The sequence below is a fragment of the Canis lupus genome, chromosome 25 (genome assembly GCF_011100685.1).
Source record: "Canis lupus familiaris isolate Mischka breed German Shepherd chromosome 25, alternate assembly UU_Cfam_GSD_1.0, whole genome shotgun sequence".
Classification (NCBI taxonomy): Eukaryota; Metazoa; Chordata; class Mammalia; order Carnivora; family Canidae; genus Canis; species Canis lupus.
Genome location: NC_049246.1, coordinates 12,524,586 through 12,539,563, shown reverse-complemented (window position 1 = coordinate 12,539,563; position 14,978 = coordinate 12,524,586). Strand labels below are relative to the sequence as shown.

The following is a 14,978-nucleotide window of genomic DNA, read 5'->3' as shown; positions in this document are numbered from 1 at the left end:
AAGCTACAGAAAAGAAAATGTTAAGAAAATCCTAGAAGAAAATATGCTCACAGTACTATACTGTATTTATCAGAAAAAAAAAAAATCTGCTTACAAGTGGACCCACACAGCTCAAACCCGTGTTGTTCATGGGTCAACTCTTCTTCTAATTCACAAAGACATTTGAGGCAAAAGGAAAAAAACACACTTAAAAACCCACAAGCACAAATAAACCAACTTTAATAGATATTATTTCATATTTATATAGCGCCTTCTTCAAGAACCTTAGATGCTTTACAGACATTATATCTAATTAATCCCCACAACAACCCTGTGAGGTAGGTATTACTCCCATTTTACAAGATAGGGAGACTGAAGCACAGAGAGGTTAAGTGACTTGCCCAAGGTCACACAGTTAAATTCACTGAAGAGCCAGGACCGGAACGCCTTAGCCTCCCAGCTCCCAGTTAAATACCTCATGAGAGAAATCTTTAATGAAAAGTATCCTTAAAGAAAGTATCAAGAGTAGTATGTTATGAAAGTGAGGCCTTTCTACTGCCATCACAGAAAAAGAAAAAACCCGATACTGATGGTTAAGAGGCAACAAGACCCATATATTACACATTTCCTTTCTCCCCTTCTCCTGAAGTCTCATGGCCCCTGTCTTAAGCAATCTTCTAAAGGTAAAGTTTCCAAGACAGAAACCATACGACTTAGCAGTGAGACTTAATTTAGAATATTTACTTTCAGTTACGATAATTTATAGAAATTTTTATTCCAATATACAAAATATGGGACAGCCATCCCAACAAACATGTACATAGTTAGAGAGCAATCAGCCACCATTTACAACTTAACCCCGCCCTTCATTTCCGTCACAGTCAACCAACACACAACCTCACAATGCTTTCTAGATGGGTCACTTTTCTTACTAAATACCTGCACTTTTTTCCCCCAACCCTAACCCTATGTTTTTAAAGTATACTGAGTTTCTGATAAGCTTCAAAACATCTTATGTAGATGCAGCTGAACGAACAGTAAAAAGGAAATTGAGAACTATCACCCCACAGTCCCTCCCCTGACAAATCATACTATCAAACACCGTGTGGATGTGAACAGTGTGTGACTACCAAGGAACTCAATAAAAATGCTAGAGCTTGCTTTAATATGAAATGTAACCTTGCCTTTTACTGTGTTTTTTAAAATGCAAAATGTAGAAACATGGCGCCGTATTCCAATGCTGGACCTCTATGCAAATGACTTCATCTATCTTTCTTATCCATGCTGTGGCCTGGCTCAAGCACAAATGGACTCAGCCTCACTTTACGTCTTTCTCTGTGCCAAAGGCTGTGGAAACACAGCCTTGAGTGCCAAGACAATTTGGTTTAAGCCCTCAAAATAAAAAATGTATCCACTTCCACGTCTGTGACCTTCCCCACATTCTCCGTCGTGATTCTCTGTGCAATGTTGCCATCAGGCAGGCTCCATAATTTGTATAAACCCCCTCCAGCCAGCGTAAGGCTTTAGCAACTCTAATCTTAAAAAGTAACTTGTCAAAATACATCATAATTTTCTCCCAGCACATCTTGTTTCAACAGCCCAATTAGCCAAGTGACCCTGTTAAAAGATCAGTTCATGGAACGAATAGGTGAAGTCATTTCCTGAGCTAAAAGATACAGATAATAAATGTTAATAAATAGCAGCAGACAAAAAAGTTTTTCGTTTTTTTTTTTTTCATATTCAACAGTGTTAGTAAAATAAGTTTAGAAAATTACAGCAATTAAAAAAAAGTTACTGCCTAAAAGGACTTAAAGGACATCCAAGGCCTGATCACTCTTCTGAATATGTATATTCAACTATTTCCTGCACGGTACAATGGGCCACCGTCTGACAACTTACTGATGATGCGTGGGAAAGTGTCAACCGCAATGGTTCACGTACATTTTACATCACATATATTACTTCTTAAAACTCCCAACAGAAGGAAGTCTTAACAAATGCCAGGTTTAATTTCTGAACACTCTTCCAGTAAGATCTGTAAAGATGAAGGGGTGGGGGGAGAGAAAAGGACTTGCTCTGTGTGCTCCTGGTCTGCGTCACCAACACTTGATCCTGGGCGGGTTCGTGGCAGCCACACAGGCTGCTCGGGTTCTGACAGATCACTTCTTTCCAGGGTAGAGAATGACATTTGAAAAGAACGTAACTGCTATGACACGAGGTTTCCAAACATGGCCTCAACCTGAAACGTTAGAGTACTTAAGAATTCTAAAGACTGGTGCACCACTGAGCCAGAACTTCTTTTATTGTTCCAACTGTGACAGGGAATTTTTGATAGCTTTTTATTATACTGAAATTAAAGCTGAATATTGATTTATAAACTATAACAAAAAGGACAAATGTTTAGCCAGAGATATCAGTTCCTCCTGAAAAAGAATATTTACCTCCTCTTGTTGCAATTTTTCTTAAGGTATCCTACGATTTAAAATAGAGTTTAAAATTCACCTTAAAAATAGAAACAAACAGAAGGACTAGTTAAACTGACAAAAACTAATAAAAATATGCTCAAATTTACTGACAGAATCGTGGGCACTTCACACAATACTTAGACTCTACCAGTTTTAAGTAAAATAAATAAGAAAAAAATTATAATTACAAAGCCAGTCTTTCCCCTTGGGGAAACAAAAAGCCACTTCTGACCAATTGTTCCCTACATATACATATACTGTATATTATTATAAGCTTCTTCAGAGAAGCAAAACATATTTGTCTTCCTGACACTGGATTCTAGTTATCTATTAATTTTTACATCAGGAAGGCAACTCCAAGTGTTGGGCCCAAATGTAGTTCTGGTTTACGCTTGAAAAGACCACCAAATACTCCTTCTGTGTATCTGCAACACGGGCAAAGTTACACAGCGTGTGCAATCCTCTCCTTAAGTGATTAATACAACCTAGCACGGATTCCTAGTCTTTCTACTGCACCCCCAAGGAGTTCAAATCATTATTGGTGCAATTAACAAAGAGAAATGCATGTCAATTACTGGAAGGCTGTTTTACAAGAGGAGCTGCTATCTCTGATCTCACTTCCTTGTTGTGTGGAACTGCAGACAGCATGATACCTGAGCAAATAAATCAACTACCATGATAGGAAGAGCGTGTTAATCCACAGTCTTTGCTTTATTGTGTGCAAAGTGTGCTACTGCCCCCTGAGCTTCCTGCATTTCTCTTTTCTTGAAAAATCAGTGCTTGATCCTTTCCAAAATAACCAGAGAAGAAATGAGGCAGAAAGTATCTCTTCATCACGGTCCCTCTCAGTCCCGAGACTGATAGAAAAGGATGTAACCAGACTCAGAGTTCTTTGAGATATCTGATGTCAACCCGTAGAATTCTTCAATAGCTTGTGCATCTATTTTCTGTGAGGTAAAATGGAAACGTTAGTACAGAAATGAGCTCCTGGAACTGCTTTAGTTCAGTAAAATCTTCCACATTTCTTAGAATTGTGCTTTTTCCTTATCTTTTTTCTTGGTAATTACACACACACACACACACACACACATATTTAATTTGCCAACATACAGTGTAACACCCAGTGCTCATCTCATGTGCCCTCCTTAGTGCCCGTCACCCAATTACCCAATCCCCTTATCCATCTCCCCTTCTGCGACCCTTCATTTGTTTATAAAACAGCTCTGCACAATAAGAAAGGCTTAAATTAAAAAGACTGATCATGTCCATACACATTCTCACCAATGTTGAAGCAAACAGGGCTCTCATATACTGCTGGCAGAAACGGAGAATGGGACAGAGACGCTGGGGAAATGTTTAGCATTATCTTTTAAAGCTGAACATACAGCTACCCTTTCATCTAACAATTCTATTCCTCAGTAATAGAATTACCTGAACTATATGAAACCATCAATTCCCAACCATTTGTGACCTACAAAAATGGCTAAATGGCAATTTCGTATGGTCCTACCTAACGTACACCCAATAAAAATGAGTGTGTGTGTGTCCAACAAAAGACTTAGATCTGAGTGATCGAGGCAGTTTTATCGGTAATAGCAAGGGACAAAAAGGCACATTTCTACCTTGTTATATCCTTACAAGGCAACCAAAATGGACAGCTAGATACAAAAGAAGTCATACTGGAGAAGTCCATTTATATTCAGAGGTAAAATTAATCATAATGATCAAAAACAAAATACTGGGTTCAGGGAATGGTGGACAGAGGGGAGGAAAGCCATGAGAATTGACCAGGAAGAGGATGGGGGTGGTGGGGCTCAATAAAGAGTGTTGAAAATGTACTCAGTCTTCATCTGGAGAGAGATTACTGTGTGTGTGTGTGTGTGTGTGTGTGTTCGTGCATTCACATACAAAAAATTCAAGTGTTGCTTAAGATTTGTGTACTTTCTGTATATTATGGCTCAATAATTTTTTTTAAACAATGAAAGATTGTTTTAAACTAGCTCTCTTGTTGAGGGCTTTTGTTTTATTCTAAGCATTTTTAAGGTCACCTGACCATTCAAGCATGAGGATTGGTTGTTGGGGACAGTAGGAATCTGACTGCAATCTGAAGACCTCGACATTTGTCCCATACTCGTAACCTGTCATATGAATGAGAAGCTGGGAGAAAGAAGAGTAAAATACACACATAACTTTGAAGAAAGATAAGAAATTCAGGAACTACTTACTTCTACAATGTCGTCATCAAACAACAACCAAAACTCATGACTCTTAACTATTGCAATATAATGACCTCGATTGGGACCACTAAAACAAAGAGAAAGAGAAGTTAATTTTATACAATGTTTATTAATACCATTCTTCTATGCCCTCAACTTCATGTTCTATAAAGTAGGATAATAACTGAAACTGACAAAAAATACTCCTTTATCTATTCTTCCCCAAAATATCAAGCTACATTGCTGTGAACTGGCATTCAATTTTAAAATCAAGTAATTATTACTCTACTTTGAGATATAACTAGCATTCTATTTATATAAAGCTATGCTATTCAAATTATTTGTTGTATCTGTAATAATTATTTTTAAAATAGTTTTCAAATTTGTTTCTATGAAAAATTTAAATATATCTATTTTTTAGCATTTTGAGGGAATGACAGGGGGCCACAGCCCCCCAAGCTAAACTATAGAATAACGCATGTAGAATTTTTTTTTCTGTCTTATTCCCTTGGCCATAGTTTTTCTCTTGAGGAAAGAACATGCGATGCCTAAAAAAGCAGATATCAAATCTATAGTTCTAAAATCAAGCTTGACCTTCATAAACTTCTTTAAAAATAAATGACATTGTATAAGGATTATCAGTGCTATTTTTAAGTACCTCGATCTTAGCAACATTATTTGAATTGTCTCTGCATCTCATTTTAAACAATTCTGCGATAAAGAAATCTAGAAATGCATAAAAATGCAAGTAGGATTATTTCTAAAAAATGCTTTATAAAGGACATGGCAAAGATTTTAATCTCTCCCAGTTTATGTATGACTTATTATAAAAGCTTCTATATAATTCTTTATTAAGTTATATTTCTGTTGTAATTATTATAGAATTTGAGGTAATTTTTGATACAAATTGTGGTTTATGGTGAATATTATCTTAAAAGTAGCAACATCAGATAATAGAATAAGCAGCATCCTGTGTCTGTCTAGGCTCCTCTGATCCTGCTAGGTGAGACGAGTACCTTAGGTGACAAAATGACAAAAACAAGAGTACAGAGGAAAATGCCTCAAAACTTTCTTTTAATGCTTTAAGGCTTTTAATGCTAAAACAAATCTTAAAAAAATAAGCTATAAATATGTATTTATATTTTCCCTGTTTCTATAGGGTTCCTCTAAGAATTTTTTTTTTTTTTTTTTTTAATTTGTAAGTTGGTGAACATGAAGAAAAATCCCAGAAAGGCTGAGGAACAGCACCTGAGGGAGAGGGAGACAAGTGGGCTGAGGGCTGGTAGGTATGAGACTGCAAAGGGTAGGAAGCATTCTCCTTTGGCAAAGAGGTAGTTTGAACAACAAACAAAAGTTAATTACAGAAACTATAATAAGATGAGGGAGGGCTGAAGCTAATAAATTTATACCTAAGAAAGCTGTGAATTAGGGATTTGCATCCTGAACAGAAAAAACACTCGGTTCAGTACATATGAATGCCTCCTGTATTGGTTGCTGTGGGGATTAGAAAGATACCAACAATGCCCGGCCCTGAAAACACTGTGACTACAGCAGAGAACCCTCCAAAAACACAATACAGGGCCAAATAGGATATAAGAGTAGAGCTGCAAGGGTCGTGCAACCGACATATCTCATCCAGCAAGAGAGGAGGTGGGAAGGAGAGGGCTGAGGAGTCAAGGGGACCTGAGATGGGCTGCAAGGATCATACTTAATGATTCTGCAAGCACCTGCTAGAAATCTACTATGCCCTAGACATTAAGGAGAGAGAACATGTAAGCTGGACTGGCACAGACTTAATAATGATGAGCATCCTCCAGAGTTGAAGGATGTGGCCAAAGCACACCCTTTATCCTTGCAAATGAAATATAACTATGAATAAATCTTATAAATAAAAAATAAGAAAGATCTGAAAATGTTATTTATCTTTTGTTAATGGACAAATTATTTCCTGTCTTAAGAAGTGTCTGTTCTCATAACGGAAAAAGACCTACAGAATGATAAATATAATAGAGTCCCAAAGCAGTAAGTAATGGCTAGCAGTGCGCAGCCAGCAGTTCTGTGAACACAGAGGCTTGGCACAAAATGGAGCCGGGCTGGACAGGACAAAAGACCACCCAGGATATCCTCCATAGAGGTTTAAAGGGCTGGGGAAGGGGAAAAGGCAGGGGGAATAACAGTGAGAGAAGAAGGAGTGCGGCAGGGGGCTCTGGTTGTGATCAGGAATCTCAGAGTTCATGGCCTCGTGAGTAGAGCAATTCCAAAACTCTATCATAATCTAAGCAGACAGAAACTACTCACTGTTCCCGAATTTGAACAGGCTAAAGAACAGTAAGGGAGGACCTGAAAGGGCAACATGATGATGTTGTTATTGTTATGCAAACGTAGCAGCAACTAAGTGATGTGCATTCCCCCTTTAAACCTACACCACAGCAAGGTCGTTAATTAATATTGTTTCCTTTTTAAACAAGTGAAAGCCGGCACTCAGGGAATTCTGTATGAAGTCATACCAGCCATAAATGGCAGGATCAGAACTGAAAGCCAGGTTTCTTGGACTCTAAAACCTCTGGGTTCAATCACTGCACCAAGGCTGTTTCCTCCATTCAGATGTCTCTACCCTTCCTTTAGAAAGAGAATGTTCCAAACATGGAAAAGGAAGATTACTGCTGAGGATGGGAGACTGGGAGGTAGGCCTGACAGGGACAGTGGAATTACAGCAAGGTGACCACCCTCCTGTGTCCTTACAGGTTCTGAACAGAAAGCTGGGAGGGACAGCTCAAGGTGAGAACGTCAGGGACTTTTTTTTTTTTCATTGGCTGTAACATGCTGTTGGTACAAGCTTCCCCAAACCATGGGGAAAAGAATGAGTGTCTCTTTTAAAATTATTACAGGAAGGCAGCCTGGGTGGCTCAGCAGTTTAGCGCCACCTTCAGCCCAGGGTGTGATCCTGGAGACCCGGGATCGAGTCCCATGTTGGGCTGCCTGCATGGAGCCTGCTTCTCCCTCTGCCTGTCTCTGCCTCTCTCTCTCTCTGTCTCTCATGAATAAAATCTTTAAAAAAAAAAAAGTATTACAGGAAATTCTAAACAATCAATGAAGACTGCATGTTCCAAATATAAATTTTGATTGTGTGATGCTCCTGTAGTTTTGAGAATTTTTTGAGCTATTTTATAAATCCACATACACAGAATGACATATCATACTAAACTATCAGGAAATAAATATACTGACTGACAAAATTTAAAAAAAAAAACGTGTCTTTAAAGATGATTTCCAAAGCCATCTTAAATGTTTTCATAACCATGAACAATTAATCTCAGAAATAATTTATTTCGCAAAATCTATTTAGGCAGCATCATTTTTACCAACAAGAGGGAAAGAAAGAAGAAAAAAAGAAAAGAAAAAGAATAACAAAGAGGTCTTCAAGTTCCTTTATAGTACTATTTATAGAACAATAAAAATAAAATTTGGGCAATAATGTTTCAATATATAAAAGCTTAAGGAGGAAATAAGTACACTGTATCTGAAACACCCCATTTTGCAATCAAGTTACCCTGATACTGAAGCCCTGAAGGATAAGGAGACCCCGAAGGTCCGCCCTGGAAGCACCCGGGACGATCCCGAACACCTGCCCCAACGGCCAGAGAGCCTCGCAGGCTCATCCCATGGATGCAGTTACCTTCCACAGTGAACCACCACAGCAACAAGGTCGTACATTCTGTCAGGATTGGTTGCATCGCCAGAGGTGTTAAACAGACGAAGTTCTAAAGGAAAAACTACCCGGTAAGACAGTTTTGTGTATCGATGAAGTTGATCCATGTATTTAAACCTCTTCAGGTGCAGAGCTAGAATCATGGGCAGTTTTTTAACTTTCATCCTATTCAAATAAACATGGAAACAAAATTTCATGAAAGGCATTCATACCACGTCCTTAAAAGAACTATCGAACTTTATGACTCTAGTAACAAACAGTTTTAACGGTTGCTTTTAATAGCCCAGCACTGCCCACTTTTGCATAGTTCTACCAATTATTTTTCTATTGGCGAAGCAACATTCTAAACATCTTAAGACTACCCACTCTGCCCATCACCACCAAACGACATAATCTGACTTTGCACTCCATATGGCTTCAAAATAGACAGACTGGCATCAGTTTTTTGTTAAGAAATCCTTATTCTGGAATACAGATCCCTAAGGATAAGACTAACTGCATACGATACCAATGATGAGTGGAGGAAAACCAATTCCTTGCAGCTGCTTAACTTCTTTGGATGTGAGACTGAAAGCCATTTGTTCTATCAGTCTATATAATTCATAATGGCTGGAGAATGGGGCACAATGAGAAAAGCATTAAAGACCATTCCACGAACGGTGTTTGGCAGAGATAAGAAATAACTCCATATTCAGAATAATGACTACATGTATTCTAGAAAGAGAGTTAAATAATTTGCAAATTTAGGAGATAAGTCTTTAACTATAAAACAACTGGTTATCCTCCACATTCTAAATAATCTTTATTGTACCCTTAAATGCCATTTCTCCCTGACATGACTTCTCTGCTCCTACTTTCCTAAAGAGTTTATTCTTCTGAAGGTTCAGCTCAAATGTTGTAATCCCTGGCATAAATAACTTCCCCATCAGCACTTCACAGAATCGCTGTATGTGTGTGTGTGTGTGTATACACAGTTTATGACACCATAAAATATTTAGATTATGAGTCTTTCTCTTCTAGGATCTGAGATCTTGGCAGGTAGAAACCTTTTTTTTTTTTTTTTTTTTTTTTTGTCACTTTATTTCTCTATCAAGCAACATGCCTGGCACATGACAGATACTTGACAAATGTTGTGGAACCGAATTCTCTATGTGTTCAATGAAGCAAAACACTTTTCATAATTAAAAGATGAAATTTATTAAGCCATTGCCTCTAATGAAGTGAAAACAAGAACCATTCTATAGCACTACACTAAATCTGCATCCCATAAATCTTAAATGTGGTGGGCAGCTTATTTTTCCAGAAACATTTACTATTCTACCCTGGCCTTTGAAAAACATTAGCAAGAATAAGCATAAGCAGATAATCATTCCTATTAAGAAATCTAGCAGTAAGGATTCTTTATGGCCTTTGCCTCAGTAATTCCACTTCCAGAACTGAAATATATCATCTCAAATGCAAGATTTCTGGAAAAAAAAAATCACATCTAGAGTTATTTTATATTGTGAAAAACTGGGAAAATCCTAGATATAGGCATATCAAAGATATTGTGGGTTCAGTTCCAGACCACTACAGTAAATATCACAATAAGGCCAGTGAAATGAAATTTTTGGTTTTCCAGGACATACAAAAGTTAGATTACGCTATACTGTAACTAATAAATGTGCAAAAGCATTATGTCTAGAAAAACAATGCAGATACCTTAATTTAAAACTATCTCATTGCTAAAGAAAAAGTAAACCACCATCTAATCCTTTAACAAGTCATAATCTTTTTGCTGAAGAAGAGGATCTTGGTTCACTGTTGATGACTGTTGACTCATCAGGGTGGTAGCTGCTAAAGGCTGGGGTGGCTGCAGCAATTTCTTAAAAGACAACAATCAAGCTTGCCATCTTGACCCTCTCTTCCTTTCATGAACAATTTCTTTGTAGCATGGGATGCTGTTCAAGAGCATTTCACCCACAGAACTTCTTTCAACCTGAGAGTCCATCTTTCAAACCCTGCCGCTGTTTTATCAGCTAGGTTGATGTAATATCCTAAATCCTTTGTTGTCACTGCAACAATCTTCACAGCATCCTCACCAAGAGTAGATTCCATTTCAAGAAACCACTCTTTGTTCATCCATAAGCAGCAGCTCCTCATCCGTTTGAGTTTGATCATGAGATGGCAGCAATGTGGTCCCATCTTCAGGCCCCACTTCTAATTCCAGTTTTCTTGCTGTATCTAGCACATGTAGTTACTGCCTCCACTGACGTCCTGAACACCTCCCCTCCAAGTCCTCTGTAAGGGTGGGAACCAACTTCTTCCAAACTCCAAACAATGTTATTTTGACCTCTTCCCATATTTCTTAATGGCATTCCATTTCTAGAAAGTTTTCCATTGACTGCCCAGATCCATCAGAGGAATCACTTTCTATGGCAGCTAGACTTATGAAATATATTTCTTGAAAGACTGGAAAATCAAAATAACTCCTTGATTCCTAGGCTGTGGAATAGATGCTGTGTCACAGGCAGGAAAACATTCATCTTGTTGTTCATCTTCATCAGAGCTCTTGGGTGACCAGGTGTATTATCAATGAAGAAACAATATTTGAATCTTTTTTTTTTTTTTTCCTGAGCAGCAGGTCTTTACAGTGGGCTTCAAATACTCAGTAAACCATGTTGTAAACAGATGTGCTGTCATCCAGGCTTTGTGGTCCCACTCATGGAGGACAGAATAGATTTTGCATCATTCTGAAAGGCCCTAGGATTTTTGGAATGGTCAATGTACACTGGCTTCAACTGAAGTCATCAGCTGCATTAGCTCCTAACCAGAGAGTCAGCCTGTCCTTTGAAGATTTTTCTAGCTATGAAAGTCTTGATGGCATCATCTTCCAACAGAGAGTTGTTTTGTCTACATTGAAAATCTATTTTTTAGATTAGCCACCTTCATGAATTACCTTAGCTAGACCTTCTGGGTACCTCACTGCAGCTTCTACACCAGCATTTGTTGCTTCACCCTGTACTTTGTTCTGGAGCTGGTTTCTTTCCTTAAACCTCAGGAACCAACCTCTGTTAGCTTCAAACTTTTCTTCTACAGCATCCTCACTTCTCTCAGCCCTCATAGAATGACAGAGTTAAGGCCTTACTCTAGATTGGGCATTGGCTTAAAGGAACACTATGGCTGGTTTCCTCTTCTGTTCAGACCACTCGAACTTTCTCTGTATCAGCAAATAAAACTATTTTGCCTTCTTATCTATCATTCATGTGTTCACTGGAATAGCACTTATAATGCCCTTCAAGAACTTTTGCCTTTGCACTCACAACTTGGCTGACGTTTGGCACAAAAGACCCAGCTTTTACTCTGTCTCAGCTTTCAACAGGTCTTTCTAAGCTTAATCATTTCTAGCTTTTGATTCAAATGTAAGAGACGTGACTTTTCCTTTCACTTCAGCACTTGGAGGCCACTGTAGGGTTACCAACTGGCCTAATTTCCATATTGTTGTGTCTTGGAGAACAGAGGCCAGAGGAAAGGAAAAGATGTGGAAGGATGGCCGGTGGACGGAGCAGTCAAATCACACATTTATCAAAGAAGCTCATCATCATATTACGGGCACTGTTTGTGGTACCCCCAAACAGCAAGAGATATGTAGCTGGATTCAGTTTGCTAATGTGTTGATTTTCACATCTTTGAAATATCACAAGAGGGGTATTACTGGTCTGTAATTTTCTTGTAATACCTTTGTCAGGTTTTGGTATCAGGTTTATGCTGGTCTTAAAAATGTGTTGGTGATCATTCCCTCTTGTATGAAGGAGTTTGTATAAGATTTATTGTGCTTTGCTTTATTGCACTTCACAGATTACTGCCTGTTTTTTTACAAGTTGAAGGTTTATGGCATCCCTGAGTCAAGCAAGTCTATTGATGCCCGTTTTCCAACATACAAACCTCACCTGGTGATGATATAACAGTTCTACTAAATAGAATGATGATTTTTTTCCTCATGTTTTTTCTAAAGACTAATAACTGTAAAAATGGGAAGATTCCTTTATATTTTAGCAAAGTAATAATAAATATGTAACAAGTATCTTAAAATATTAGCATAGTATATTTCTCCACCTGAAGATTTTGGATTGCTAGCCTCCAGAATTAGCAAAGTAATAATAAATATGTAAGAAGCATCTTAAAATATTAGCATAGCATATTTCTCCTGAAGATTTTGGACTGCTAGCCTCCAGAATCCTAATACATTTCTGCTGTTTATAATCCACCCAGTCTACAGTGTTGTGTTCCAGCAGTCTCAAAGGACTGAGGCAGGGTATGTGTGCCAGGGGTGGTTGGGGATGTTGACTACAATGTGGCGACAAAATACTCACTGCTGACATGACACTAACCATGAGTAGGACCTGCACATGGAAGAGTAAGATATGAATCTAGTTATGAAAATGGAGCAAATGGGAAGAACTTGCCCTCAGAAATAAGAATCTCAATTACTACATCAGGGCAGCAGAGACAGTGGCCACGATAACTTGATGCTGAGTGGCCTAGGCACTGCACAAGTCTTCCCCAATGCCTCATACAGACAGCACTGGGCCTGGAAGTGGGTTAGGCTAAAGATGGCATCAAGGGAGCAGGGAGTGAAGAGAGGAAGGATGTGTATCAGAAAATCAGGTTGGCTCAACTCCCTGTCCAGCCACTCATGATCAGATCCTCATCTAAGGCAGAGAGGAGGGACAGAGGAGCACCACTCCAGCACCAATCCCACCCCAATGCCCAGATGACAGGAAAACACCACCTGAAACAAAGCCATCAAATCCTCTCATTTCAGTTCCCCAGGGACATTACTTTGCTTTTACTCATATGCTTTATCCACCCATTGGCTAACAGCTTATGGTTGTTTCACCTACATTTACCAAGCTGGTATTTTTCCTGCACTGTGCTATATATAGTTCAACAGGTGTGCTATATAAAAAGGAGTCTAGTCTATGTGCAGGTAAATTCTGTATAAAGCTAGATAAAAAGATAAATTTATATATCTATTATCTATTTATCTATCTATCTATTATTTATCTATTCTGAGGGTCTCCTCAGAGTCTATAATATGAAGCATGAATAAATAATGAAGAGGAAACTTTATTATATAGCAAATTCAATTGATCATGGAATATTTATTTTATGGTAACATTTCCAGAAATCGTTCTTTGGTATTCCAGGACTGAAACCTTTGGTTTTGAAGACATTGTCTTTACCTTAATATAAACAGGTATATTCTGAATGAAGACCAAACCATATGCATTTTTCTGTGGTTAAAACACACATAACATAAACTTTACCATCTTAACCCTTTCTAGATGTATACTATAGTAGTGTTCCCGATAAAGCACACTGTTGCACAACAGATCTCTAGAAATTTTTCATCTTGCAAAATGAAACTCTACACCCACTGAACAACTCCTCTTTTCCCCTTCCCCTTAGATCCTGGCAACCATCATTTCACTTGGTTACTAAAAATGTCACTAAAGATTCCCCATGTAACTGGAATCACACAGAATTTGCCTTTTTGTGATTAGCTTATTTCACTTATCATAATATGCTCAAGACTCATCCATGTTGCAGTATGACAGCTTTTCCTTCTCCTTTAAGGCTGAATAATACCCCACTAGATGTTCATCCTACATTTTATCCTTTCATCTGTTGATGGACATTTAAGTTGTTTCCACCTCTTGGTTATTGTAAACAATGTAGCAATAAACAGGACTGCATATAATCTCTTTAATCTAATTCTTTTGGATATATATGTAGAAGTAGGAATGCTGGGTCATGTGGTAAATTGTTTTTAATATTTTGAGGAACCTCCATATTGTTTTCCAAAGCAGCTACACCACTTTACATTCCCACCAACAGGGTACAAGGTTCCAATTTCTCCACATCTTTACCAACACATTATTTTCTCTTTTTCTGACGTGGTCATCCTAATAGTGTCACGTGATACCTCACTGTAATTCTAACTGGCAGTTCCCTGATGATTAGTGGCATTATCTTTTCATATGCTTGTTGGCCATTTGTTTATCTTCTTTGGAGAAATGTTTATTCGAGTTTTTTGCCCATTTTTAAATTGGGTGGTTGGTTTATGGTGTTGAGTTGTAAGAGTTCTTTATATATTTTGGATATTAATTTCTTATCACATATTGGTTCTCAAATATTTTCTCCCATTCATGCCTTTTCACTGTTAATTTTTTTTGTCATGCATAAATTTTTAAGTTTGATATCGTCCCATCTATTTTTGCCTTTGTTACTTGTGCTTTTGGTGTCATATTTTAAAAATGACTGTCGAATTCAATGGCAGGAAGATTTTCCCCCATGTTTTTTTTCTAGGAGTTTTATAGTTCAGGTCTTATGTTTAGATCTTTAATCCATTTTGAATTAAGTTTTGTGTATGGTGTAAGGGTCCAATTTCATTCTTTTGCATATGAATATCAGTGTTTCCAAAACATTTGTTGAAGAAACTATACTTTTCCCTGTCATGTAGCCTTGGCATACTTGTAGATCATCTGACCATGTAAGTGAGGATTTATTTCTGGGCTCTCTATTCTGTTCCATTGGTCTACATGTTTGTCTTTATCCATAGTACCA

General features: G+C 37.9%; 1 protein-coding gene across 3 annotated transcripts in view; it reads right to left on the bottom strand.

Moving 5' to 3' along the window:
* Positions 1–202: 202 nt before the first annotated feature.
* The window catches only part of USP12 (ubiquitin specific peptidase 12), an 87,888-nt gene continuing 73,112 nt past the window's right edge, over positions 203–14,978 (bottom strand). For all 3 annotated transcript variants that reach the window (XM_038573408.1, XM_038573407.1, XM_038573409.1), the window contains 3 exons: positions 8,337–8,534; positions 4,670–4,748; positions 203–3,391 (listed from right to left, as the gene is read on the bottom strand). In XM_038573408.1, the coding sequence (XP_038429336.1) occupies positions 3,290–3,391; positions 4,670–4,748; positions 8,337–8,534 (379 nt within the window). In that variant the 3' untranslated portion in view covers positions 203–3,289. The remainder of the gene's footprint in view (positions 3,392–4,669; positions 4,749–8,336; positions 8,535–14,978) is intronic.